Genomic DNA, 27,892 nt, shown 5'->3' with positions numbered 1-27,892 from the left:
GAGTTAAACATTATAAGATTTTTACTGTTTTGAAATCCATTCATCTGATCTCTGGGTCTGGTGATAGGATAGCACTTTTAGCATAGCTTAGCACAATCCATTGAATCTGATTAGACCATTTAGCATCGCAGTGATATTACGGAGTGCCCGAAAATAATCCTCTGCCATTGAAATTTACCAAGGGGACTTTTTCAGGCGCTCCGTAATATCATTGCGCCTCCTGCAGCCATGTTACGGCAGCAAAGTCCTTGATTATTACGACAGAATGAGAATATAGTTCCTAGCCATATCGGTCTAGAAAATGGCAACTTTCAATTTTCCGTCTGTCTTAGTACACGATTTAACTACAAAAGAGTTAAGTTTAAAATAGGAAACATTTATCTAAACTCTTTGGTTATTTTTGAGCGTGATGCTAATGGTCTAATCAGATTTAATGGATTATGCTAAGCTATGCTAAAAGTGGTAGCGCCAGACCCGTAGATCAGCTGAATGGATTCCAAAACGGTAAAAAACAAATGTTTATCTCTAGGGGAGCTAGAAAATTAGCATATTTCCAAAAAAGTGGAGTGTCCCTTTAAATCAAATGACGTCAAACTGAGATTTCTCATTGAATAGCATCCAACAGCTCAAATTATAAATCATTATTATAAGTTTTCTGTTTTGAATTGTTTTAACTTGAACACTGATGTACTTGCTCAAAAACTTTTTTTGACGGAGAAAAAGTTAACTTTTGCAGCTTTAACATGATTTTAGAGAAAAACTATAGTCAAAGTCTGAATACCTGCAAAGATACTGGTTTGCAGGCAGATTTCCAGTTTATGTGGAAGGTCTTCAACTTCGAACAATTGCCATTTTTGCTCTTTAGACAAATATTTTATTTTATGTAATAAACATTTTGTAAGCATGTTGCATTGGTACATTTGGTGTATAAACTAAAGCTCAGCTTTGAGAAGAATTGGCAAAAAATTACAACACATGCAAAGTTCATAAAGACATACCCCAGGTATCATTTAGATTATTTAATTAAACCTGAAGGTGCATTAAAGGCAAATATTGTATACATTTCCCCCCAGACATGACTGTTGGCCACTACTGTATGTAGTTAATATTGGTGCTATGTTTGATTTTGCATATTTTAAACAAAATGATGTGCTTGTCTCTGTTTTGTTCAGGTGGGGGCGATGGACCTCAAACTCAACTTTTTAGTCAGTGTGTACACCACACACATGGGCATCCCACGTTCTGAGACCGAAGCACTTTTGGGATTTAAAATCGCTTATCCTGCGCCTCCCTACCACAGCCCGGATGACAAGAGTGACAAAGCTCAGAACGAGAATGAGGAGGAGAACAAAAATAAAAGCGCGTCCCCTGTCAATCCAGGCCCTAACGGGACCCCCACCGAATGCCAGTGTCGGCCCTCTACCTCATGGCATCAACAAGAAGAACATCCTCTCAGCGTACCTCTCTGGAACAACAGTCGAGGAGTGTCACCGATAGGCACTGATGACCCCTCGCTGTACCGCATCCCACCTCCACCTTTTCACGAGAACGGGGACAACAGCCGGTCCCGTCGGCTCAGGAGACAGAGGCAGCAGGCGGCCGCCGAGAGCGACACATCCCTCTCTATACCCTCAGTGGACCATGAGGAATTAGAGCGCTCATTTAGCGGTTTCAGCATTTCTCAGGCCAGGGAAGAGGATTACGTCCCTCCCGTTGCTTTGGGGATGTTTGGGGGTGGTGGAGGGGGAGCGCTCTGCACTCGGCTCAGGCCTTTCCTGGCTGAAGGGGAGTCGGATACAGACTCTGATCTGTATACACCTGGAGCCCCATCACCGTTGTCTTTTACAGGGGATGGGCCCTTTGGTGACAGGGTATGGCCGGGAATGAAGTAGATTTTAATGTGTGGGACTAATATCCTGGATGTAGCGAATTAATACAGCTGTATGAATGCAGCCATTTAAACCCATTGGAGGTTTGCTACAGTCTGTAAATGAATCATTTTCCATTTGAACATGGATAATGTAAATCCCATCTCGGGTGTGACTACTGATTCATTGATTCAGTCGCAGCTTGTGGCTCCATAAAAGAGCCTTCGGAGAACATAAAAGTCAGAAGATGTGTGCACTCACAAACAGGAAAAGATTGCGTGCATTTAGTCAATGGCATGGATCTTTACTGAAATCAAATGAGGCACCTCTTCGTTTTAGTTTATGTAGTCATCACAGCTAATGCAATATTAAAACGCACTTTAACTTTATCAACGGTAATTTTGCTTCATTAGATTTTTATTTGGTTTTCATTTTCTGTTACTAAAATGTGTTATGAGACTGTTATGAAAATGAGTAGTTAACCAGGGCATGTGTTCAAAGTAAGCATTTAACAAAAACTAAGTGAAAAGGCTTTTAGAGGAAATTTATTTAGCCAAAGAAAAAGAAGACAGAAAGCTGTGCATGCCTTAAAGGTACAGCTGTCCTCTTATATTTCCTATCTATAGGAATGTAAAAGGAATTCAGTGTTTTATACCCTAGCACTACTTTAAGAAAAACTGACCTTCATTATGTCCAAAGGAAAAATATCCATGCTGTTGTATGCATTTATTTTCTTGAATTGGTATCTTGTACTATGATATATTTTATGCTTTAGTAAAGGAAGACACTGAATAATAATTAGACCTAAAATACATTAACTGCATGGCATGTTTATGGATAATACCTTGTGGATGACAGCCCAATATAAGATGACATCCCAATGAGAAAGAAAAGGTGTCGAATGTCCGTTTAAATGCATTCAGATTGTGTAAAAGAGGAATCTTTTGTTCCCCGAGTAAAAAAAAAAATGCTAAACAATGTTCCTTTAATCAATTCTTTTATTCTTTTTTTCAAATCAGTTTTACTTTGCAAGCAATACAGGTGCAAGATGCCACAAACATACCCAAATCTGAACACTTTTCAAGAAAATTGGGCTAATTTATTTATTTACATGCGGTTTGTGGTTATACATAAAAATAGGATAAGAATGTCATAAGATATGAATTTTTTTATATATTTATTTCAAAGCACTGTTTAAACATTACAATATTAAGTTGTATCCTGTAAGGAAATAAACTTGGACCTACACTATCTCAGTCTACTTTTGTGGAGTAATCACATTTTATGTGCATGTGTGGTTTTGTGTAATAGTTTATTTACATTAAGAGGCAGGACTTGTTCTGAATGATGTTGAAGACCCAAGATGATTTGTAAATTCAGTAGATCCAGTCCAGGCTATCTGTGACCCACCAGTACATCAAAACACCCACCGCTGTTGCCAGACTCACTGCTAATACAGACCTCAGCAGAACGAGGCACTATAAAGAGATTAAAACCAAGTTTACTTTAAGGGTACCTATTATGCAAAATCCACTTTTACAAGATGTTTGGACATAATGGCCCTCATTTATCATTCTTGCGTAGAAACGGGCGTATATGTTGGCGTAAGATTATGCTTACACTCCTCTCACCGCCTGATTTATGAAACTGTGCGTACCGTTGATATTCAGGTGTACGCAATATCTGCCCTTCATAAATGCCGCGGCCGAAAACGAGCGTCATTAGAATAACAAGCCCATATAAATTCAAGTCTCCGCCTCCCCCACGCCCTCATTTTACGCCATTGACACACGAAAGACGGCAAAGAAGAGAATCCGGGGAAGTGAAAAGAAACAAAATTGTTTTATTTGGCAGTTTAAAGAGTGGGATTAAAGACACATTAATAATTGGATGACAATTTGTAATATTCTTATTATTATTTTTATTATTAATTGATATTTAGAAGAATAATTATTTATTATTATTATTATTTACTGTTGCCTACATCTAAATTCTATGTCTGCTTAATGGTTCAGTTAATTTTTTTTATATAATATTTTAAAATGATGTAGTAACTTTTGTAGTGTGTTGTTCTGTATTTACATACAGTTGTTTGTTAGCTGTATCTTAGATCCAGTTTGATACGGAGCTCCGGATATAATTCAAATTAACAATTTGTTTCCACGACATCCACATGTTTTAGCTAAGCTAATTCATAATTTGAAGTAATAATAATTGTAATAGTAATTACGAAATATTCTAAATATTATAATAATTAATTCCAAGGAACAAAGTGTTGAATATTGGGAACAAATTCTAAATTTATGGCCATACTTTAGACTAAATAAGAAAAAGAAGTGTCCATAGCATAAAAAATTATTCGTGGGCATAATTTTGTCCGCATGTCATCATGATCGGATTTACGGCTCCATTCAACACAAGCATTTTACCTTACCTCATCTGTATTTATTTATCATCGAATGGTACGTAACTAGCTTACCTTTTATTGCATTACCATGTTTTCGTAGCACATCCTTGTGCTTTCTTGCAACGTGCCGCTTCAGATTCCAGGAAGAATATTTGCTAACTCTTTACAGTCTCTCCGCAGTCCCTTTCAATTTTTTCTTCCTGCTCAATCTTAACTTTGATTTTTACTTTACATTTTTGTATAAGGCTTGAATTCCATAACTTATTGCTAGACGTTTTTACAGATTCTCGAACTAGCAAATTATCAAAGGGCGTTCTGGGTTCAACGAGCGGTGCTGAGGGAGTGGAATTTTCGGAAAGGCGCTTTGATGGTAATATTACCGCACCGCTCAACGCTCCGCTCCCACTAAGCTCCGTTCACATGCTCGCTCTGAAACATCAGGGGCATGTTCAATCTCACACCGGTGCGCAACGTTTTGCTACGGTTTCCGGGTTGAACGACATGTTTCCTGGAAACGGTGTGCAACGGAATGCAACAGGTTTTAGAAGCGTTTTCTCTTGTTTGGTGGGTGTGTCAGAAATGTCAGCCCAATCAGCGGCAAGATGTATAAAACCACGCGATAGTAAAGAGACAGCTCTCTCAATGGGTTCAAGTTGGAATGTTGTCTTTCATTTTGGACAGCAAGGTCAGTGACTGTAACATCGAGGGTATTTTACAGTATTAAACACACATTTATAACGATTTCATCAGGCTTTAGAAACAATTAAAAAAGAACACAAAGAATGGCCTCTCAGCTACCGTAGTTGCAACTCTTGCGTCATCACAACAGGGTGTTCAATGCATCACCGTTTCTGTTTAATAAACGTTGTGCAACGTTTTGTCGGGGCTGAACGCAGCCCACGTAAAGCGCACAGGCTCTCAACTGAAGGAATACATATGCATACAAATCAAATGCTTTGGTAAAGTCTCACAAATTAAACATTGAACATTGTTGCATAAAAATAAACACTGAAGTTTATAATTACTATGTTTTTTACAGTGGGTCATAATTTATCATATATTTTAGTTTGTCAGTACGTTTTGTGGTGTTAGGAAGTTTTTGCCCATTTCTGCACTAACTCAAAATGTGCGTACACCACCTCCTGAGCTGGCGTAGGATTTGAGCGTGCCGTACGCCAACGTCCATATTGATAAATCTCAAAGTCACCGTGGTTTTGGGTGTACGCAAGGTGTACGCTGGAAATTTGGTGTACGCACTTTTGATAAATGAGGGCCAATGTGTGTTGGCAGTGTTTGAACACAACCACACTACAATGAAAAAAAATCTATCCACTACTTCTTTATTAATCCCCATTCAACCAAAGCAATCTCATTAGGCATGTAAGGGATAATCCACGGCTAGCGTACCCGACGCGTAGCCTCTGCGAAGTGCATTAAAATCCTTTAATGCATGGCTAGCCGTGGAGTATCCCGCTTATATCTTGGTTATTTGCCAAATTAAAAACAAGTTAAAGCTGTAATTAATGTTTACAGTGTAATTTTTTAACAGACGGGTAAAAACGACAGTCATTTTCTTAAAGGTGACATAGAATGATTGAACGGGGTATTTATCCTTGTTCTGTGATGTGACATGTAGACCAAAATCTTTTTTGATCGGGTCTGTAATGCCTTAGAAGCTTCCTAAAAACCTCTCTCAGATAGCTCTATTAGGGTGGGGGATTTTAAACAAGTGGTTTTGCACCTATTTGGCTCCCCCTACTGGCTTAACTTGCAATCTCATTACTGATTGGCTGACTTTGCTGCCACTCAAAAAATGTAGCCAATTATTTTAAAGTGGAGGGGCAGTTAGATGCCTGTGATGTCATAAGCATCAGTTTTTCAGATTGGGCCGTTTTCTGACTGACATTTCTAAAAGAGGAATTTCTATGAGACTGAGATGTTAGCATGTCTAGCACTTTTTGTATGTTCGTGAATGCGGGTAGACTACCATTATTCAACAAAGACAAGGTAAAAATGTTTTTTTTATTCTCTGTCCCCTTTAAGTTAAGGCTCGCACTCCGTCCACTTTAAATAAAGTAGAGCCATCGTATTGCTTTTATTTAAATAAATTAACACATTTATTTAAATTCATTATTAAGAGAGAGAGAGAGAGAGAGAGAGAGATGCGTGTGCGAGTTACCTGTGGCTGTGTGCGTCTCTTCTGTAAAGTATATCCCCTCGTTGCTTAAGCATTATAGCTAACTTAATGATTCTTAAATGGATTTATTAAAATTATTTATGAATGACAGGCAACACTGACAGTAACAAAGCAATCTTTATTTAACTAATCATGTAATTTATGTAGAGTGTGAAATAAAACCGCCGTCTCTAACCACGATTAAGGACACATTACATTTATTGAAATCCATTACATTAAATGAAAACAAAAATCAAACTGTTGGAAATTTCGAGGCGATGTTTTAAAAGAGAGAGACAGAGAACTGAAAGAGAAGGACCAGAGTGAGTGAGAGAGAGAGAGAGAGAGAGAGAGAGAGACGCACTGTAAACAGAGATCACATTCACGCATCTCTCTCCCTCTCTCTTTCTCTCACTCTCTATCTCTCCCTCTCTCCAGTCTTCTATTTCGTCTTGACTCTTGTGTCTGTGCCCATTTCTCAAAATTGCCATAGGCTATCACCATACAAATTAAACGATATGCAAAAATCATCCATTTAGTCTACCTAAATAAACGTTTTCAAGTGTAAGTGTAACTGTGTTACTATGGTTACCAATGTTTATAGTAGCGGATTCATTTCTAACTGTAATCAAACTGACTGGAACTACCTGTGCATTAAACGGTTTTAATGCACACCTTCCAGCCAATCAGAATCGAGTATTTAAGCAGACCATGGTATAAGTCGTTTTGATTCTCGTGTTAATGTGACATCATACTGATAAAGCCCCGCCCACAGCCACTGACTGACAGTCCTGCTATACCATAGTTTTCACCCTCTGCGTGTTGTACGCTTTCCCACATATCTCAATAGTGAGATACTATTGTCTCTATTTTTTTTACTAAAGCCCTCACTGTCTCTTTTGGTACAGGACTGAGGAGCAGTAGCTCAAACTGCGCATTTTTGCTCCCACCCAATTTTGGACATGCTATAATACATGATCTGTGGGGTATTTTGAGCTGAAACTTCACAGACACATTTTGGACACTAACCTGAAACTTATATTAACTTATATTACATCTTGTAAAAATAGGCATAATAGGTGCCCTTTAAGACTGAATTCAGTAAAGGGTTTGAACCACTGATCTATATAAATGACTGGATTACTCATGACGTCACAATTGTGAAGCCACCGCGCCGCCATGTTGGTATACCCAACCATTCTATTAATTCAATGGACGTTATCAGATTTTAATGATAAAACATCACTTTACTTGTTTCTGTATTTATATCTGAAGTATCCCTGTACATTATTATAACACAAATGTCTTTACCATGTACATATTATTTACTGACATTGTACATTCTGTTTTTTAATCAGTTATTAAACATTCATCTTTATTACAGTATCAGATCAGCAGACAGACCGCAGCATATTTAGTATTAATAACAACATGCTCATTCTGAAATCTGAATAAATAGCATGCTTTGTACCGTACGTGCACGCAATAATTTGCTGGTTTTGTAATTATGTTATCTTTACAAGTTACCTAAACTTATTTAGAGAAATAACGCTGATCGTGTAGCTGAATGTCAAAAAAACTTTATTTATACCCGTGTCATTAACAGAATGCAGCAGACACACTCATCTTAACGTTTTTTTTTTTAATAAATCCATTATCCTGCCCTATTTACACATAAACATTGCAAATAACACCAAAATTAACTATTATTTTACGTACACATATCCGAAAAATTAACCTTGTGTGACTGATACGCTGTAAAGCGGGTGAAATTAGATCATGTTTTTAAATGGAAGTCAATGACGCCCTCTGCTAGTTGGGTAAACCAAGATGGCCGCTCGAACTCTGCGCTGGCTTCACCTCACGCTGTTACGTTAAGCGTTCTATGCCCAATCCAGTCATTTATATAGATCAGTGGTCTAAACTTATTCACCTAAAAGAGTTTACCCAAAAATGAAAATTTTGTTATCATTTATATTCATCATATATAATCTTTCAGTGACCTTTCAGATTCATAGCAGTTGGGAAAGCATATGTTAATGGAACATGTTTTAAGGAATAGTTTTCCCAAAAATGAAATTTCTGTTATAATTTACTCACCTGTATGGTGTTACAAACCTATATTAATTTCTTTGTTCCGTTGAACACAAAGAAGATATTTTCAGCAATTTTTGTAACCGTTTTTGAGCACCATTGAGTATTTTTCCTACTATGGAAGTCAATAGTGGTTTTGTTCCCTGCTTCATTACAAATATCTTCATTTGTGTTCAGCAGAACAAAGAAATTGATGCAGTTTTGTAACAAGATAAAGGTGAGTTAATGATGACAGAATTTTAATTTTTGGGTGAACTATCCCTTTAAGGCCATAAGCTAGCTATATAATGCTTACCTTGCTTTTCGGTTCCTTTAGCTTCTTGTCTGGCTTTTGTAATCCTTTCGGTAAGACCTTCTGCTTTCCTGTGTACAAACGCCTCTCTTGTGGTTCATCAGATTCACTTAGGTCCTGAAAAACATGGCAAGCCCTTACACATTTACAGATCGATAATGATTATTTGATTGTTTTGATATGTGCCAGTTCTCACCTTAGTCTTTATGTTGGAAGTGTCATCTTCTGTGTTTGATTCCTGTTCACTGCTGCAAGTAATACAAAAACATTGGTGGTGTTTTCAAACAAGTATAATTTCAAACAAAAAATCTAATCCAAATTACGTCTACCCAGCATCTTTCCTTTTTATTTAAGCTGAATAAACCCATCTTACCTTTCATTATCCTCATTTTGAGATGATTCTTGATCCAGACTTAATGTATATTTGTGGCTCCTGTCTGTTACTGTTAAAAGAAAATGTTACATTTGTATTTATTGACGTTTTTATCCAAAGCGACGGCCGGTTTCCGGACAGGGATTAGACTGGTCCTAGACTAAAATAAATGTAAGAGCTGTCAAAACTTATAACAACTTGCACTGACATGTCTTAAAATACATCAGTGCCCTTTGTTTTGCCTCAAAATGCACAGAAGTAATGTTTTTAGTAAGGCATGTTTGTTAAAACTAGTTATATTTCCTAATTAAACTAAGGCCTAGTCCTGGTTTAAGATAATTCCTGTCCGGGAAACCACCCCACAGTGTCTATAAGGGATAACTCACCCAAAAATAAAAATTCTGTTATTATTTACTCTAATGTTGTTACAAACCTCTATACATTTCTTTGTTCTGCTCAACACAAAGGAAAATATTTGTAATGAAGCAGGAAATAGAAGCACCATTGACTTCCATAGTAGGAAAAAATACTCCTATGAAAGTCAGTGGTGCTCAAAAACGTTTTGGTTACAAACATTGCTTAAAAAAAGCTTCCTTTAAGCAGAACAAAAAAAGGTTTGTAACAACATAAATGTAAGGAAATGATGACAGAATTTTCTTTTTTGGGTTAACTATTCCTTATACTATAACTATATGCAGCCCAGTCTGAAATTACATACCTATAGTCATGTAATTTTTTTATTCTTTTTCGTGACACTGTCACGAATTTCTGAGTTTTTTCGTGATGGTAACACGAATTTCTGTTTTGGTTACCCAGCTGTTTTGTCCTTTTTTCTTACCATTGTTGCTTCAGTTTAGGGTTAGATTCACATAAAATGACATCCTTACCCAAACCCAACTCTAACCCTAACGCCAGGCGACAATGGTTTAAAATTTAGAAAATATAAAAAAAGAAATCAGAAAAAATTGTATAAACCAATACTTAAAGTGACATCCGAACGCAAACACCAAATCTAGCCCTAAACCGAAGGGAAATGGTTTGAAAATAGGAAAAAGCAGTCGAGTAACCAGTACATGACAATGACACAAACAGAAATTTGTGATGCGATCACAAAAAAACATGGAAATTTGTGACAGTATTACGAAAAAGAATAAAAAATGACATGACTATAGGTACATAATTTGGTGAGACTAGGTAGCAGCATGCGATACTATCCTGCATTTCATTTACACATTTAAAAAAAATTACAAAATTGAGCACCTACCCTCATTTTCCCATTCAGTAAACTCTATGTGGTACATGTATTTGTTAAATGCTTCAGCTCCTGATCGTTTCTGTTCCCAGTCTCCTTTAATTTCCTGATCCTCATTTTTCAGCTTCTCCAAGAAACGTTCCTTTTCATCACAGATCACCTCACTTGTGTCAGGTTTATGGAAGTCATCTCCATCAAAATCATGGTCACATACATTGAACTTCAGGTTGCCCTCATCCATCCGTAACTTTGAGGACCAAAGTGTCTCAGGTGGTCCGGTGTGGATATTTTCTGCAACATCTGAAACCTCTAAAGGTTTACTGTTGTATTCTTTGTTGCTTTGATGTATGTCGACAGCACTGGGCTCTGCAGGATACAACTCACTGAAATCTGTGCTTGGTTCCTCTTCACTACTGTGTTGCAATATCAAATACAAAAGCATGTAGGGAACCATAGTTTATTTTTAAACATTATTGTTACCTAATTTTTACAATGTAAACTATTTGATGACACAAAAAAGCTAACTGAAATCCTTACCTACTATATTCATCTTCATATTGGATGGATTCTGTTTCCAAACAAAACGTAACTTTGTGGCTCCTACCTGTTGTTTGGACAGAAATGTATCTTTTACCAGCAAACAGAGAGCAGGGCTGGGCATTTGCAGACACGTTTATCTACAGCGTATACATTTTATCAGTATATACATTCCCTGTAAATCAAAACGTTGATCGTGGTGTTGTCAGCAATACATCTACAGTACAGTACTATTGAAAAGATAAAAAAAGGGACACAATTATTTTTACTAAAATTAAGTTGTCAAACACTTACCAACATTGTCTTCGCCTTCGAAAGATGTGTAGTATGTGTTAAATGCTTCGATTCTTGCTCGTTCTTTCTCCCAGTCCCTTTCCATTTCCTCTTCCTCATTCTCTAGGTCATGCAGGATATTGTCTTCTTCTTCATTACAGATCGCCTCCTCTTCATTAACATCCCAGTCATCAAACTTCAGGTTGTCTTGTTCAATTAAATTCCAAAACGTCTCTGGTAGAAAGGTGTTGAGATTTTCTCCAATGTTTGAAACATTGGACCTTGAAGGATCCAACTGCCTCACACCATTATTTGGATTTTCAGAAGTGCGTGTCTCATATGCGGAAGGACTTTCCATCCTGGAGTCCACCGTTCCAGGAAGTGCTGGCATGTCTGATAAACCTCCAGCATCACGTATCTCTGAATTCTGACTGCCTGCATGTACATATGCTTCTTCACACTCAATGCTTTTCCAGTCTCTAACAAAATCATTTGTGAAAGGGTTTTCTGGTTCTTGGGAAGCTATGGTTTCATGTATGTAAACAGTAGGACGGTTGTCATCATCATCACTGCTGATATCACTGTCATAGTCATGTTGCTCATTCATGTAGGAATCAGTGACCATTTCTGCATGATTTACTCCTTTGTCTTTCCTTTCATTTTCATCATCCATTGAAGCTATGCCTAGGAAATCTGCTTCCAGGTTTTCCGCATCCACCTTGATGTTCAGGTCAACCTCATGACCTTCACTGGAGCTCTCATTTTCACTTTCAGACAGGTCAGAGGAGTAATCTGCTAAGCCCTCCTTTGCTCCCACATGGTCATCTTCTGTAAACTCTTTCATCTCATCCCTGGACTTGACCTTCATTAGCTGTGTCGGAGAGTCTTCTAGTTTTATCTGTTCATCATTGGCTTCTTTGTTATCAGGAGCATGTTCCTCAAAAGTTTCAGGATCTGTTCTATCTTCATCTGAGCTTGTATCTTCAGGTTCATCCGCCATCTGACAGGATAGTATATGTGATGGTTTCGTTATAATTTGATATTTTGGTGTTTGCTGTTCATTGCGAGTTTCTTCCTTTTCCAGCAAACCGACATCTTCCACTTGAACGTGAGCTGTCATCTGATGGATGTCTGCAGGTAACTCAAGTTCATTCTCTTTGCATTCCTCTTCGTGGTCTTCAGCTCGTGTCTTACTTTCATCTGACATTCCACTTTGATCTTCTGATAAGCCATCCATACTGTTCCTAAAATAGTTATCAGTTTCCATATCAGTACCTGTACAGCTTTGAGTCTCTGCTAAATCTTCATCAGACTCAGAGACTCTTGTGTGACTCTTGTCTTCTCTGTGATTCCTTTCATTATCATCATCCATTGAAGCTATAGCTTCCAGGTTGTCGGCATCCACCTTGTTGTTCATGTTAGTAGGTGGGTCACCCTCATGACATTCACCCGAGCTCTCATTTTCACTTTCGGACAGGTCAGAGGGGTAATCTGCTAAGCCCTCCTCTACTCCCACATGGTCATCTTCTGTAAAATCTTTCATCTCATCCCTGGACTTGAGCTCCATCAGCGTTCCGTCTTCTTCTGATGCTGAGCTCGTATCTTCAGGTTCATCCACCATCTGGCAGGAGTGTAAATGTGATGTCACCTCCTCTGTTAAAATGTGATATTTTGGTGTTTGCTGATCGTCGCGAGTTTCTTCCTTTTCTAGGAAACCGACATCTTCCATTTGAAAGTGGATGTCTGATGTTTTTGCAGGCATCTCAAGTTCATCCTCTTTGCATTCCTCTTCAGCTTGTGTCGTTTTTTCATCTGAATCGTAATCAGACGATGAACCAAAGAGCATGGTTCCTGTCTGCACACTTTGATCTTCTAATAGGCCATCCGTACTGTTCATAGTACAGTTTTTAGTTTCTACTTCCATGTTAGTATCTCTACAGCTTTGACTTTCTGCTAAATCTTCATCAGGCTCAGAGACTCCGTCTTGTTTGTGATTGTTGTTGTCCTCTATGGCTGGTTCTCTTTCAGCCATATTATCACCGTGTGGTGTTGTGTTGTCATCACTGAAGTGTAGATGCTCAAAGTCTGTATCATTTTTTTATTACGAAAAGCAGAAATAATTGTGTCAAGTCAAAAAAACTCAGGAAATGTTAATGCAACAACAAAATACATAGATGGCTAAAAACTTTCAAACTTGATTAAAGCTTCATAAAATCTCACCTGGAAATCTGTCATTCCAAAAATCTGCCATGTGTAAATAAGGTGTGAAAAATTAGGCGTTACCTCATAAAGATTAAAATGAAATACAAAACTGACAGACATATATTCCACCACAGACGAAATGAGTGTGTGTGATGCACACCGATGCATGTCATAGCTACTTCCTGTCGAAACAGACTTATGAAAAAATAAAAACAGACACACATACACAAAGACTTAGCAATTACTGTACCAAAGGTATAAACATGATCATGCAAAATGAAAATGAATGTTGCTATAGATATGTGTCAAAAACCACAGATTTTTTTCTCAATTCTTGATTACATTCTTTGAACATTTCGTTGTCAAACATATTTTTGTGTATGTATGTATTACTGCTGCAGTAGAGCAGTCCTGGCTGACAATTCTAGGTTGTGGTTTGAGCACAACCACATTATGCCTCCTCCAAATTGAAACATCCTACTCACGAGTTACAACAACTTAAGCAACAAATTTACTGAAATCTGAGGTGCTTTTTAAGATGAATAACATGTTTGGCTACTTTTCTTCTATTCTTTTTACATTTAACTTTAGGGTATTTCAAAGGATGCTTACCATTTAGGTAACCAAAGAATCCAATCACATCAAAGAAAATAAAGACTTAAATTTGCCTATTTACAGGAAAAGTATTATAGTGGATACTGTAACAATAGTATGCAAATACTGGGACATACTAACACCTAATGGAACATTGTTGCCCAGACACAAATACAACTCCTGTATGCATTTCAGCTTTTCTTCATTCATTATTCATATTGTTAAAGGGGACATATCATGGAATTTTCACTCTTTCCTTGTTTAAGTGCTATCATTGGGTCCCCAGTGCTTCTATCAACCTAGAAAATGTGAAAAATAACAACCCAGTAACTTAGTTTTGGTAAACCATTCTCTGCAAGCATGTGAAAAAAATAGGTCATTGAAATTTGGCTCCCCTGTGATGTCAGAAGGGGATAATACCGCCTCCTTAATCTGCTCTATTCAATCACGCCACTGCTATGTAGTGCAAAGATCAGCTCATTTGCATTTTAAAGGACACACCCAAAACAGCAAATTTTTGCATTTTCAGCAAATGTTATAATAAATTATCTATATGGTATTTTGAGCTGAAACATACGTACTCTGAAGACACCAAATATTTATTTTACATCTTAAACAAGTCTTGTGTAATGTCCCCTTTAATTTTGTTGTATGTGTTGTTTACTATATAGTTTAAGTTATGAATTCAGTAAAGCAAAACTTATTTGATTTATTAATTTATAGTGACATCACTTCCCTTTCACAGTGAATGAGTAATATCAGCCATTAGAGCTTGCATAGATCTGCATGGATTTTCACTGTAAAAGTACACTGTAAGTATGATCGGGGTACTGTAAGGATAATTATTTCAACATAGGTCTAGTATACTAATTATAATTCCGAATAGGCCACTATTTATGCAAAATAGATCACAGGGAGAAATTGGATTTGACAAAAGTAAAAAGCAGTTAGTCTATGTTTTGTAAATAATGAAACTTATTGCTTTTCTCTATCATTTATATTCCATAGACTCATAGAAGATATTTTAATAGTTTATTGACTTGGGAAGCATGGAAAGTTTGTTGATTATTTTAATCAATCCCATAATGCATTGCAATATTTGTTAGTAAATAAAAGCAGTACTTAAGGCTACATATTTTATATCTATTGAAACAAATACATAAATACAAATGGTGGTTGAAATATGAGAATTTTTTATTTAAAAATACAATTAATTCATTTAATTATAAACATAATTCATGAGTGTTATAAAAGTGTTTGAAGTATTAGTGCTGGTGAGTACAGTATCAGGCTGTATATGGATAAATCATATATTACAGTAGAGTGTGGTAAATTATTTTGTTAAGCAGGATCCTATATTCACAGGCTTTCACAGTTCATGACGCAGGAGATAGCGATGATTTGGTTTTAAATCAACCTCAACAGGATAATGATCACTGACTTCCAAAGCCTATGTGCAAAAAACAAACATGTTAATATGATAGATCAAATCAAAATTTGTGACTAATGTCTTAACCATAACTTACCTCTTCTTCTGAGAGACCAAATGCTTGTTTGAAGTTAAATGGCTGAGCAGATTCTGGAACTACACCAGAAATGAGTTCTTTGCCATGAATAATAATCCTAGAGGGGAATTTCAGAAAGATTGCACTGTTAAACAAAATATATTAACAGTCGAGTACGAAGTATCTATTAAGTTCCTATGCAGGTTCGAGGCATATACACTTTAAAAATAAAGGTGTGTCATGATGCCATAGTAAAATTATTTTCCATGAAGAACCAAAAAGGTTCTTTGTAGTGAAGAAAGGTAATAAGGAAGAACCAGCTTTTTGGGGAACCAGTAATGGTTCTTTATGGCATCTCTGTGAAGAACTTTTTAAAAAAGTGTAGCAGCCCTTGATGTAGTTTACAATTTACTCTACAATAATATTCAGGATATGGAATAGTTCATGTAAAAAATATTATGTGAAAAACAAGCATGGACTTGAAACAAATTGGTTTTGCAAGCTTTGGCAGCCGGTGACTTCTTTTCCGAGGGGCGCCAATTCAAAATATGTGTTCATACTGTAGTGTCGTGTGTTGCTTGTCATGTCAAAATATGTGTTTGTCGTGTCATGTGCACCATGTGCATCATGCGCTCAAAAAGGGTTTATGATAAAATAGATGCGCACATTCACAAAAGACACTAACTTAACACTGAACTCTGATTACACATTAGATTAAGTGAGTTTCTGACAAACGCGAATGTCTCTTTTATCATAAACCCTATAGATGCATATGCAGCAGACACGCCGAACACATTTTGAAATGATGAGCCATGCCCTCACTGGGCGTCATTGTTTGCAAGTCAATTCAACCTATTATTTTAAGTTTTGGCTCGTGATAAGTTGACATGAATTGACTTGCAAAACCAAGATGTTTTAACTTCAGGTAGGATTTTATACAGTGACAAATTCTCTACTGCTCTTAGGCATCATATACAAAATCATCTGAGATAGTATACCTGTCATAAGCACAGTGGGTCTTTTCTCGGACTGTGGTGTCTTGCTCGTCTCTGATCAGCCACTGAAACTTTGGGTCATTTCTGATACGAACATTTTTCAGTCCTTTTTTGGTAACATAGCTGCAAGCTGCATTTAGGTCTCCCAGAAACATTACATTCTGCATAAGAAGGGTAAAGTGTATTTATATACTATCCAGAATTTTAAATTATATATGTGTAAGCATGTACTGTATATACATTTTTTTATCAATTCGTTTACTTCAGCTTTCCATTTTTTCCTGACAGTTTGAAAGACCTCGTATAGCGCATCCATTTCTTTCATTGCAGTTTTAGGACAGGTATGTTGACCAATCAGCACAAAGTTCTTCACCACTGTAAAAAGATATGACCAATCATGCCATACGATCACAGATACGTGGACAGCCGTACTGTAATACTGTTGTATTTCTTAATTCATGAAAATGTTTTGATGTTGAGAAGCACATACAGGTTGTGGGAGAACGGATCCGTATGATGAACGGTTCTCTGGTGAACACCTCCGATTCTGCTGCGGTTTCATTTGACTTTGGGTGCTGGTATTGATCTTGCACCTGTAGCATATCTTTTCTGGTAACACAGCACAAAAGAATTTAATATTTTTATATGTTGATTTTTGTTTCCCCCTTTAACAAATTACATTACCTGTAAATGTACACATACTGCTCTTTATACGTTTTCCTCCCCATTCGTTTACTCTCTAAATGGGAGTAAATATGAGACCTCTCATATCTGGTCAGAGAAGATAAAACATTTTGTATTAAACATTTTATATGAATTCATAAACACATTTGGGGAGGAGCTGGGAATTTACCTGTTGAGGTTCATCATCAGTGCAGCTATAGCTTCACCTTTAGAATCTCGAACCTCCTGAATCAAACTCAGGTCACAGCGTGAAATTATCTAGAAATAAAAGATAATAAAATATAATTTCAGAAAAAAATAACACATCCAAAAGCTTTTTAACTCATTCCCCGCCAGCATTTTTTTTAAAAGTTGCCCGCCAGCATTTTTTGTGATTTTCACAAACATTTCACAAAATGCCTTTCAGGAAAATATTCTTCTAAAAATATATAAGCATACAAATATATCAAATGAACAAACAGACCCTCTGCTTTCAACCAAACATGCCAAAATTTCCTTTTTTTCATAAATGGGTAAGTCGCCTTATTGCATATTAACATAAAAATTCATCAAGAACACGTTTTTTAATGCAAATGTTTTCTCTTATGGCGGGGAAAGAGTTAAGAGAGAGATATTCTGGCAGCACATTCATGGTCATATTTATATTCATTTATATTGCCAGTTTGTACCTTGATCAGAATTTCCATAACTCGCTGGTTGCTGGCCTTTGCCTCTCCATAGCTCTGGATGTTGAAGGTACAGATCTTCAGTGAAGTTACAGTAGTCCATAAACATAATCCCACGAAACAAGCCAGCAGAAGAGGTGACCTCATTTATAGAAGTTTCTAAATTTGATTTAATAAAATAAACCAAAAAAACATTTTGTTCACTCATACCAGGCTCTGTCGCATTATAGTTTCCTTGTTTCACACAGGCCTACAGTTGTCAGTTTGGCTACACTTGCACTTCCAGTTGTTGCACTTGCTTGTCCAGTTTTGTCATTCAACCATTAAACAAGTAAACCGCTAAAGTTAAAATTTACAATAACTATATAGTATATATAGTGAAGGCACAAAATGACTCACCGTGTTCGATTAGGTTTTATGATGTTTATGAAGTTGCAGTTGTATGAGTTGCACTCATTAATGGTTATTTTAACACAGGAAACCATGATGAAATACAGTGATAGGCAGGAGGAGGGGCAGCGTGTGAATATGTGTTTCCTTTTCAAATGAGCTGTGTCAGTGCTCCATTAAAGAGGAGGTCAGCCTGGAACGCTAAAGAGTGACCTCACATGACAATGTGTTTCATTATGCCATTCAGCGGGACCACATCGTCCCATTATCTATGCCTATCTGGAAATAATCTTTTGAAAGCAGTCAGTAAATGAAAGGTAGAGTTCCTAAACAAATAAGAAAATTCATGTTTCAGGTAGTCACTGGGAATTTATTTAACATTTTTCTTACCAATAAATTGTAAATGCATTTACAAGCCTATTTGTGAACCATAATACTATTATGTATGAAAACACAATTCTTTACTGTTTTAATACAAATTACCAATCCAAAATGTCCTACGCGATAGTAAAAAAGGTGCTCCTCATACAAAAAAATATATATATATAAAGACACAATATACTTTGTGTAATTACTGATGTTATAAAATACATTACAAATGTACAATCTTGTACAATTCTACCAGAAACATAAATTCAAAATAAATATAAACAAACAAAAATTTTTTTGAACATTCTTGGCTTTGCTCTTGGTGTGTTTTGGTCACACAGGTCTACTGCAGGCTCCATGTGCTGATGCTGCTAATATCATGTAATCTTCCATACGCTGTTTCAAAAGAGAGTAAAACTGCCGAACCTGCTCCTTGGCAGGTGGATGGTACAAGCACAAAACTGCCACCACCACAACCAACAATAGCAGTAAGAAAAGCCATACACAGAACCAGAACCCACAGCATTGCTTCTGTATGGGGAAGAAAGAGTTAAAAATATATTAATATCATATATGTGCAAAGCAGTAGCGGCCGGTGATGTCTTTTTCGAGGGCGCTCGATGCAAAGTTCGTCACAACATTTATGTAGCCCGTTATGTATACCTTTTTCAAAATATGTAGGTGCAAATGCGTCTAATGGGTTTATGATAAAAGCGACACTCACGTTTGCCAGATACTTGCATAATCTCCTGCGTAATCAGAGTTTACTGTTAAGGGAGTGTCTTGTGTGTATTTTGTGAATGTGAGCGTCTCTTTTATCATAAACGGTTTTGACGTGTGTGCAGCAGGCACTTATTTTGACAAAACACGTGATGCACATGGTTTACATGACGCAACAAACACATATTTTGAAAATGCAAACAACACACGACACTCCGAACACTTATTTTGAATTTGCGCCCCTCGGATGAGCAGTCACGAGCCGCCACTGGTGCAAAGGATGAATCATATAATATGTATCAAGTCTGGATCTAAAACCATCCTTGTTTTTAAACTGACTAAATATTTTCGCATATAGTTATGTATGTAGGTACCGGTATGTATAAATATTTTCATTCTTCAATTACAGAAACTGCACAGTGTTGCAGTATCCATACACCAGGAGGATCAAGAGTTTGATTACCATATAATGAAAATGTATACATTAAGGGAGTATTGCAAAATATGCGTGTATGTTGGTGTGGGTGAGGTGGGTAGATTCGCACCCTGCTGCTCTTCTGGCGTGTGGTCAGTAAGTTTATTTCTTCTCGGCACTGGGTCAGTCGGGATTGATAGGCGTAACACTCCTGCTCCAGAGCTTCAAGCTCCGCCTGTAGCTCCATGCACTGTCATGACAACCAGTAAAATGTCAGATGTTACACTATGCTTTAAATTCTGTGAAATTGTTTCTGGTTGGAGTGAAATTACTGTAGATTTTACAAGAGCATAAATGTTTTATTGGTTTAATTTTATTTTTATGTTCCTCCATCACAAACAGAATTTGTTCTCCACTCCCAAGGTAATATACAGAGACATGCCCAGATTCAAATGAAAGGTCATTAGAAATTTATCTCTTGTGCTGTACCTCTTTTTCCTTAATTCTGAGTCTCAGCTCTGTGTCTCTGAGCTGTTTGTTCATACTGGGATCCGTCTGCAGGAGTTGGTTTATTACTGAAACTTCCTCATGTGTGTGTGTGTTATTATTCCACAACTCATAGTTGTGTCCTGTTAGTTTACGACAGAGAAAGACAGCTTGTTATTCGATAGGACAATAGCAAGGTATAAGTTAAACAATATAAGTAAAAAAAAATCATTAAACCTGCTAATGTGTTTTTTCATTATTTTAAAAAATCTATTGATGATGTCCGACTTTTAGATTCATTGATTTTGTCAATTAATCTTAATTAATAACATTCTGCCCATCATGAACTTTTCTGTTCAATGGAAGAAGATCATATTGCGTAAATATCTGACATACTCTAATCCAAATATATGGATGATGTGTCATCTTAAAGGGGACATATCATGAAAATCTGACTTTTTTCCATGTTTAAGTGCTATAATTGAGTCCACAGTGCTTCTATCAACCTAGAAAATGTGAAAAATAACAACCCAGTAACTTTTTTGGTGACCCATTCTATGCATGCATATGAAAAAATAGCTCATTGAAATTTGGCTCCCCTTGTGATGTCAGAAGGAGATAATAGCGTACCTAATTCTGCACTATCCAACCACTGCACTGCCCTTTAGTGCAGAGATCAGCTCATTTGCATTTTAAAGGACACACCCAAAACCGGCACATTTTTGCTCACACTTACCAAGTGGCAAATTTAACATAATAATAATTTATCTGTGGGGTATTTTGAGCTAAAACGTGACATACATATGTACTCTGGGGACACCAAAGATTTATTTGACATCTTAAAAAAAGTCTTGTGAAATGTCCCCTTTAAGAATAAGTCACTTATTATTTCACAGCACTTAGACGTGACACTGTCTGTGAAATCCAGGCTAAAGTCTCATAATCTAATAATAAGATTATGAGCATGATTTCAATCATTATTCATATTACATTGTTTTCAGTCTGTGACATGGCCTTACTCAGTCAATATTAAAGCCATATATTCAGAATGTTCTTTAAATTATGTAAGATAATTATGGATCAAAAAAGGTACAAATGCTGTCACTGGGACGGTACACTCTTAGAAAGGATTTGTTATTTATTAACACATCTTTTTGTGTTAAGCTTTTAACAAATTATGTGTCATATGTTGTGTTAAATAAAACACAAGTTGTGTTAAAAGTAACACAAAATGCGTTGTTTCAATAATAACACAGAGATGGGTGGATTCTGGGACAACACATTTAGTGTATTGTCGCAGAATCAACACTCTAATGTGTTGTTTTTAACACATCCCTTCTGAGAGTGTACCCTTTAAAAAGGTCATAATGTGTACAGTACCGTTTAGGTCCAGATACAGTTTTGAGACCACTATAGACCACTTTGAGTTACTTGTTGGCTACTTTTTTAAAGGTTACCTCCCCAGTGACAGCTTTTGTACCTTTATCCTACTAAAATGAAACTGTGATGGTGCACCTGTGAGTTCCTGTACATGTTCTCTGAGAGTGAGGTTCTCTTCTTCCAGTTCAGTCATGCACGACTGAAGCTCTGCTGTCTCCTGCTGAAGAGATTCTGTGTGTTTCCTCAGCATCTCCTCCTGTCCAGCAGAGCGCTGCACAAACAAATACACATCATATATTCAAACCCCTGAGGAGGAACATTTATTATTTTTAAAATCACAGGTCTACTACAACTGGGCCTAGAGGTGAATTTAAATATTTGTTTGTTATAAACAAAATGTGCTACTGCATAGTTGTTTGGGTTGGTGCTAACTGCTGTGCATGGACCCTGTTATAACAGCACACTTGATTTTACACTTTATTACCACTGACACTGATATTTAATACGTGTTAAATTCTGATTGGCTGTAATGAAATCAGATTGACCCTGTTGGTTTGTCAGCATTTTATACTCCCACCCAAATCCTGTACTGTACCTCTAACTGGCCCTGCAGCTTGAGTATCTGATCAGTGTAATCATCCTGTCTCAGTTTCATCTGCTTTGAGTCCTCTTTCATCTCTTCATACATCTTCTGCCAAAGCTCAGATTCTGCCTTGGTTGTCTGCAGCACCCCCTAGTGGTAAGGAAGAGTTAAAGAAAATGCAATGGTGACAACCATCTAAACAGTAAAAAAGGTTTACATTGTTAATGCAGCATTACATTTTAGTTGCAAGAGTTTTACCTGAAGATGCTCCATCGTGCTCTGAGCCTCGGCCTTCTCATTCTCTGCCCTGTGAATAGCCTTAAGTGATTTCTGCTCATACTCGTCCCTTTGTTTTTCCATCTTTAGCACCACTTTTTTCACTCCATCCTGAGGAAATTTCTGGGAAAGACACAAGGTATCACAATAAAAGCTTTTTATCTTTTTTTATTCTTAAGCACACCTCTATATTTAATTGGCTTGTGCTTATCCAGGGCCACCAGTTAAAAAAAAGCAAAAAAAAAAAAATTGTAATAAGCCATTTGATTATCTAGTAATGCAAATGTGAAAGTCACATTATCCAATGCATTCATTCATTTACCATGAATTAATGCACTGGAACATCTGTGACCCTTGATCTAAAAAACAGTCATAAATCGCACAGGTATATAATAGTCAACAATCCATTGTATGGGTCACATTTATTTTTATGCCAAACATCTTTAGGATGTTAAGTAAAGAACATGTCCCATGAAGACATTTGGTACATTTCCTAATGTAAATATATCAAAATGTATTTATCATTAATAATATGTGTTGCCAAGGACTTCATTTGGACAACTTGAAAGACTTTAAAGATTTTCTCAATATTTAAAAAAATGTTTGCATCCCCAGATTCCTGATTTTATCCTAACAAACCATACATCAATGGAAAGCTTATTTATTCGGTATAAATCTCAATTGTTTTGTGGTCCAGGATCAAATTTCATATTTAGACATTTATAGACATTCGACTTAAAGGGCGTTTTGCAGGTAAAATTTTTCAATGAATTTGTGCAATTTGCTTGTTAATAATAAACATTTAAACTGTTATCCATTGTATTTTATGTTGTTGAGTATCACAAAACCCGAAAAAGTATGAAAAAGTACAGCGGTTTGCAATGATTCTCCTTTCCCCCACAACGCACTGTATGACGTCACGCTGGGGAGAGAATTTACCAAAGCAGCCTTGAGAGCATTGAGAATGACTATAGAAAGACGAGTAAAGTACAGTTCTGATAGCGCAGATTATTTACATAGATAGATAGATAGATAGATAGATAGATAGATAGATAGATAGACAGACAGACAGACAGACAGACAGACAGACAGACAGACAGACAGATAGATAGACAGATAGATAGACAGACAGATGGATAGGCTAGTATAGAGAGATAGGCAGACAGCCAGATAGCATAACGTTAGCATTTCTTCCTGTAGAAAGTAAACAAACAATTAACATACTCGTGCATGCTGGCTTGAGGGGATCCATGATCCTGCCTGAAGTGGGTGTAACTTTTATGCGATCTTCAGCACAAACGGTTTTGGCAGCATGTCTCTAATCCTGGAAGGTGAGTGAAGCACGTCACATCTGTTCGCGGGGACCAGCGACCCAAACGCACTCACTTACTTACAGCCAGTAGCGAAATGGCAATCGAGAGAGTCGGGACTTTCCCGGTGGGTCGATCTGATAATAGTTATACATTTCGAGTTAACAACACCGTCTGGCGGCGTGATGTGCGCCGGTTCCCGCAGCCCGCTGGTCAAAGTGCAGCCTCTCTGCTCAACAAAGTATATGAAAGTGCTCAACCTGTTCGGCAGGTCCAAACATGTGCAGGATTTATAAAAATACGGTGATCAATGAGCGGTTCCTCCTCAAATGGCATAGTCTGTCGTGATGTAAAAAGCCGCCGAACGCCTGTTTATTACAGTATGTATGCGGTCGGATCCGAGTGTGCTGCAGCTGCTGACTGCTGCGTATAAAATGATCGTGTGATTCGTTATAATCACATAAACAATATAACAAAGCATCCTTTTATTTCACAAAACAATATATTTGAGATATTATTTGATAGACTAGTAAGTGTGGATTAAGGATGTTTAAAAATCTCTAGCCTGGTGGTCAGGACATGAATGGATCAAATCAGCAGATTTGCGAAGTTTTATTTATCTCCACATATATCATAAATAATAATTAGCATGGTAACTTTGCAGTATAACACATTATATATTTCCTACGATGTAAGTTATATATGATTTCCAAATTATATACGTAAGTATTAAACAGCAATAAATGTCTCATCTATCTCTATGGCTCTGGCTGAGTCTTTCTCCACTTCTCCCCAACGTGACGTCATCGCAGAATTGCGTTAAAATAACCGTTAATACCAAAAACGTAAAAAAAGTGGTCTTTAAGACCATTTTTGAGACATTTTAAAAATTATACACATATCTTGAGTGATTTATGTACCCATTAATCGACAGTGGTGGTTAACCTGCAACACGCACTTTAAGGTAGTTTAGTAAGTTGCATTAGTTCTTACCTTGATGCAAATCTGCAGCTGAGCCTCCAGAGCTTTGATCTTACTCTTCAGTAAGTCCTCATCACAGCGTGTCTGAGGGAGGAAAAGGAAATAGTGTCAGAGAGAGAGAGAGAGAGAGAGAGAGCAACTGAACCTAAAGCAACCTGTTTTCAGTTTCTATACTGCATCCTGTGTTCTAACTCCCATCTTTAGCATTTACAATTTACAGCATGGCCATTTTACTTATAAATACAATAAATATTTATTTTTGTCAAAAATCTTTTAACAAAAAAAAATACATATATTGTATAGATATATTGTAAACCGGCCGTTTAAATACAAATATGATGTTGACAAAGTTGATCATACTGAATAGTATCGAAGCACTAGCACAAGCAAATCTCTCTCTAACGCCTACACTTCTGTTTGTTTCCTGTGTGCGATAGAAAGAACCTTTCTGTTTTTTCTAAAAAGAGCCATGAGGAGCCGGATGTTGTCGACCACAGAACCCTCCTTCCAACCTGCCTCTACATTACTGATGTGACCACTCCAGGAAACCCTGCAACTGCTGAAGCCAGCAGATACACACTGACAGCATAGCTAATGTATGCATTTCATAACTCATGTTTATACAGTGCGCTCCAAAAGTCTAAAGCGGGAAATTATTCACAGCTGTACCTTCCACAGGAGTTCAGTAGAGCGCACCAACGTAGAGGAGCTTTTCTGGAGGCTGATGAGCTTCTTCTTAAGAGTCTCTTCTCTACGTAAAGCCTCCTGCAATGAAAATAAGAGACCACATTCGCATGACATCACACTTGAAGAGAGCTGGTGATGACTTAAGACTTTATGGGTTGTGATGGTATAATTTGTAATCCTTACCTCCAAATAATCAGACAGTTGTTGCACGTCCTAAAACAATTAAAGGCATAGAGATGGTAAAATTACAGTACACACAAATTTGGAGAAATATTTGTATAAAAATTGTTTTATTTTAAGCAAGAACATTTCTTACTGCTTCTTTGACAGTAACAAATCCAGACCTGAATAAAGAAAGTTCATAATGTAGCATTTACATTACTTGCACATTACAATTGACTGACCCTCAAGCAGTATATACCGTATAGGTATTGTACTGTAACTACAGTAAGTTGCATTATTCAGGCATAAATGTATACTTACTCCGTTTGCATGCTGGTTGTAAGTAAAGTCTTCTGACTGTTAGAGACTTGTGTCATTTCTTGAGGAATAACTGTATGATTTACAAACACAAAATTGCACATATTTGCATTGTCATAAAAAACCTGCCCTGTCACAAAAAATGTGCAGGGCTCAAAAGTGTCATGTTATGAAATGAAATTATTTTTTAACCGCTTACAAGTTAATGCTGAGCAGAAATATGCATGTTTAGCATAAGTGAATGTTTGTGTTTAAGTGATGGATTCAACAGAAGATCCACTAACCTTGCTCTTTTCTCACTTTTCTTCTAAGCCGGGCAGAAGTGAAGACTGGTACATCCCATCTCACTGTATTCAGCCTTGGATCATTGTCAGAATTCATTGGAGGTGTGGAAACTGTCTTTAGAATTTGGAAGAATGTGATTATTATGTTTGCTTTGAAGTTTTAAACATCACATGTGAACCACTTTAGGGATTCAATCATAACAACTACACAATTAGTCACAGATCAAAGACTCGAGGAGGAATATTGACCTCTGTACCTGCTTTGCATAGTTTATATCATCTCTCTGAAGCTTTACATTTGGACTTGTTATCAAAGTATGTCTGATTGACGTCATGTGCTCTGCTGCATGCAGGGTTTCCCTAAAGTATCTGCGCCTTGGCACGGGAGATAACAGGGCATATGTGCCAAGGTCCACTGGTCTTCTCTTTGAAAACTCAAATTGTCTTTTGAGATGCAGTTCGGTTTTAATTTGCCTCGTGTCCAGATCTCTCGGGGGGCTACGACACAAAGTCACATTGTGCCGATCACCGATTTCTCTGTGCTTCACTGCACGCTGTTCCACTTTATGCTCATAAGTCCGGGCCTGCTGTCTTTCGTTGTCTTCAGCACCATCCATTCTGTCTCAGTGGGAACGAGTTTATAAATTTGTGGGATTTTTTAGGCACTGGATTGTCACCTCGAAGTGGCAATTTCCTGGAATTGAAAAACAACAGATTGCTGAATTGTAGTGGTGGTGTCAACTGAATGGCACAACTTTGAAATAATGTGCAGCTAGATTATGAGACAAACAATATCACAAAAACTAAAATAAAATGCTGATGTTTATGAGGACTGTACCTACTTAGTGAGGTCTTACTGTACTCTTCACAGAGATAAAATATTATCATTTTACAGTGGTTATACTGATAAAAGTTACGCTAGGTCATTTAATTAAGATCAGACATACATTAAGATGTGTGTCCAGTCATTTACCTCTGTTGTCATATTGTTCCAATTGAGACATGAACTGAGCTACAGGCAGCTAAAACAAAATGTAAAACTGACAATTCAAAATGCAAATCTTCTATATGTAGAAAATGACATAACAATGGCTGGTAAGCAAGATACAGTAGTATACTAGCAGTACAGTAGTATAGACTTGATTTGCAGCTATTTCATTAATAAGATTGCCTTTCCGATGCTTAACATTAACATTTTCAAACAAGATATTAAATGTGCTTCTGTCTGAATAACAAGATGGAATAGCAAATCTACATAAGAACCGTTACATCAGTAAAGCAGCCAAGTAAGAAATAAACTAATGCAAGCTTTAAAGGTTTGTTTCTTTAGAAACTTTAAATAAATTACCTGTTCTTAGATGAGTCCTGTAGTCTGAATAATTGTAAAAGGAGAGTTTGAAAGCTTTGAAGTTGACATGGCAGTTGAAAACTAGTTCATTCAACCAAGGGCGGTCTATTTCTTCTCCCTTGCTTGTTTAACAGGAAGTAAGATGAACCTCACAACTTGTATGAGTTCCTCTATCTCAACAGCCATGCGTATTGAAACTGATGCCATACACGGATGGGGCCGTAGATAGGGCTGGAGAGGAGTTTTCGATATTGGCTTTTTTTAGT

At 37.0% G+C, this 27,892-nt stretch overlaps 4 protein-coding genes across 8 annotated transcripts in view; 1 reads left to right on the top strand and 3 right to left on the bottom strand.

The window, feature by feature from the left end:
- Positions 1–1,909, top strand: part of kcnq2a (potassium voltage-gated channel, KQT-like subfamily, member 2a) — a 32,943-nt gene extending 31,034 nt beyond the window's left edge. For all 4 annotated transcript variants that reach the window (XM_065247055.2, XM_065247054.2, XM_065247053.2 and 1 more), the window contains one exon: positions 1,173–1,909. In XM_065247055.2, coding sequence (XP_065103127.1) covers positions 1,173–1,892 — 720 coding nt within the window. In that variant the 3' untranslated portion in view covers positions 1,893–1,909. The remainder of the gene's footprint in view (positions 1–1,172) is intronic.
- An 18-nt stretch (positions 1,910–1,927) lies between these two features.
- Positions 1,928–13,632, bottom strand: LOC135729406 (uncharacterized). Its single transcript, XM_065247050.2, has 8 exons — positions 13,493–13,632; positions 11,294–13,357; positions 11,000–11,066; positions 10,475–10,875; positions 9,211–9,280; positions 9,034–9,085; positions 8,841–8,954; positions 1,928–3,346 (listed from the first exon to the last, which is right to left on the bottom strand). Exons 1-8 carry the CDS (start codon positions 13,521–13,523, stop codon positions 3,245–3,247), a joined length of 2,901 nt encoding a protein of 966 aa, XP_065103122.1. The 5' UTR covers positions 13,524–13,632; the 3' UTR covers positions 1,928–3,244.
- A 1,472-nt stretch (positions 13,633–15,104) lies between these two features.
- Positions 15,105–18,452, bottom strand: dnase1l1l (deoxyribonuclease I-like 1-like). The gene is made up of 9 exons (XM_065247046.2): positions 18,317–18,452; positions 17,921–18,076; positions 17,422–17,510; positions 17,253–17,339; positions 17,059–17,177; positions 16,831–16,943; positions 16,572–16,729; positions 15,595–15,691; positions 15,105–15,518 (listed from the first exon to the last, which is right to left on the bottom strand). Exons 2-9 carry the CDS (start codon positions 18,062–18,064, stop codon positions 15,438–15,440), a joined length of 888 nt encoding a protein of 295 aa, XP_065103118.1. The 5' UTR covers positions 18,065–18,076; positions 18,317–18,452; the 3' UTR covers positions 15,105–15,437.
- A 557-nt stretch (positions 18,453–19,009) lies between these two features.
- Positions 19,010–27,805, bottom strand: traf3ip3 (TRAF3 interacting protein 3). 2 transcript variants are annotated; one of them, XM_065247044.1, is made up of 15 exons: positions 27,627–27,805; positions 27,252–27,300; positions 26,536–26,972; positions 26,279–26,393; positions 25,998–26,067; positions 25,831–25,858; positions 25,698–25,727; positions 25,497–25,592; positions 24,840–24,911; positions 22,519–22,659; positions 22,273–22,410; positions 21,813–21,948; positions 20,301–20,440; positions 19,942–20,061; positions 19,010–19,207 (listed from the first exon to the last, which is right to left on the bottom strand). In XM_065247044.1, the coding sequence occupies exons 3-15, from the start codon at positions 26,893–26,895 to the stop codon at positions 19,010–19,012; spliced, it is 1,644 nt and encodes a 547-aa protein (XP_065103116.1). In that variant the 5' UTR covers positions 26,896–26,972; positions 27,252–27,300; positions 27,627–27,805. The 2 variants fall into 2 exon arrangements, with proteins under 2 accessions (XP_065103116.1, XP_065103117.1); XM_065247045.1 differs by lacking the exon at positions 27,252–27,300.
- Positions 27,806–27,892: the final 87 nt, after the last annotated feature.

Source organism: Paramisgurnus dabryanus, chromosome 11 (assembly GCF_030506205.2).
Source record: "Paramisgurnus dabryanus chromosome 11, PD_genome_1.1, whole genome shotgun sequence".
In the NCBI taxonomy this organism is placed as follows: Eukaryota; Metazoa; Chordata; class Actinopteri; order Cypriniformes; family Cobitidae; genus Paramisgurnus; species Paramisgurnus dabryanus.
Note: the sequence above shows the minus strand (reverse complement) of the source record. Positions and strands in the feature narration are given on the sequence as shown.

Bases quoted from the DNA above. Each gene is read 5' to 3' on its own strand.
- dnase1l1l (XM_065247046.2), bottom strand. From the start codon at position 18,064: ATGAGGTCACCTCTTCTGCTGGCTTGTTTCGTGGGATTATGTTTATGG. The intron at 16,730-16,830 runs GTAAACGAATTG...CTTCTTATGCAG, and splicing joins GGAAAAAATGGAAAGCTGAA to AATGTAATGTTTCTGGGAGA. The intron at 15,519-15,594 runs GTAAGTTATGGT...TTTTGCACATAG, and splicing joins TTGGTCTCTCAGAAGAAGAG to GCTTTGGAAGTCAGTGATCA.
- traf3ip3 (XM_065247044.1), bottom strand. From the start codon at position 26,895: ATGGATGGTGCTGAAGACAACGAAAGACAGCAGGCCCGGACTTATGAG. The intron at 25,593-25,697 runs GTAAGGATTACA...TTTTCATTGCAG, and splicing joins AACTGTCTGATTATTTGGAG to GAGGCTTTACGTAGAGAAGA. The intron at 24,912-25,496 runs GTACAGCTGTGA...TTCCTCCCTCAG, and splicing joins CTACTGAACTCCTGTGGAAG to ACACGCTGTGATGAGGACTT.
- LOC135729406 (XM_065247050.2), bottom strand. From the start codon at position 13,523: ATGGCAGATTTTTGGAATGACAGATTTCCAG. The intron at 11,067-11,293 runs GTAAGTGTTTGA...TCCAAACAACAG, and splicing joins CGAAGGCGAAGACAATGTTG to GTAGGAGCCACAAAGTTACG. The intron at 9,086-9,210 runs GTAAGATGGGTT...TATTACTTGCAG, and splicing joins CAAAATGAGGATAATGAAAG to CAGTGAACAGGAATCAAACA.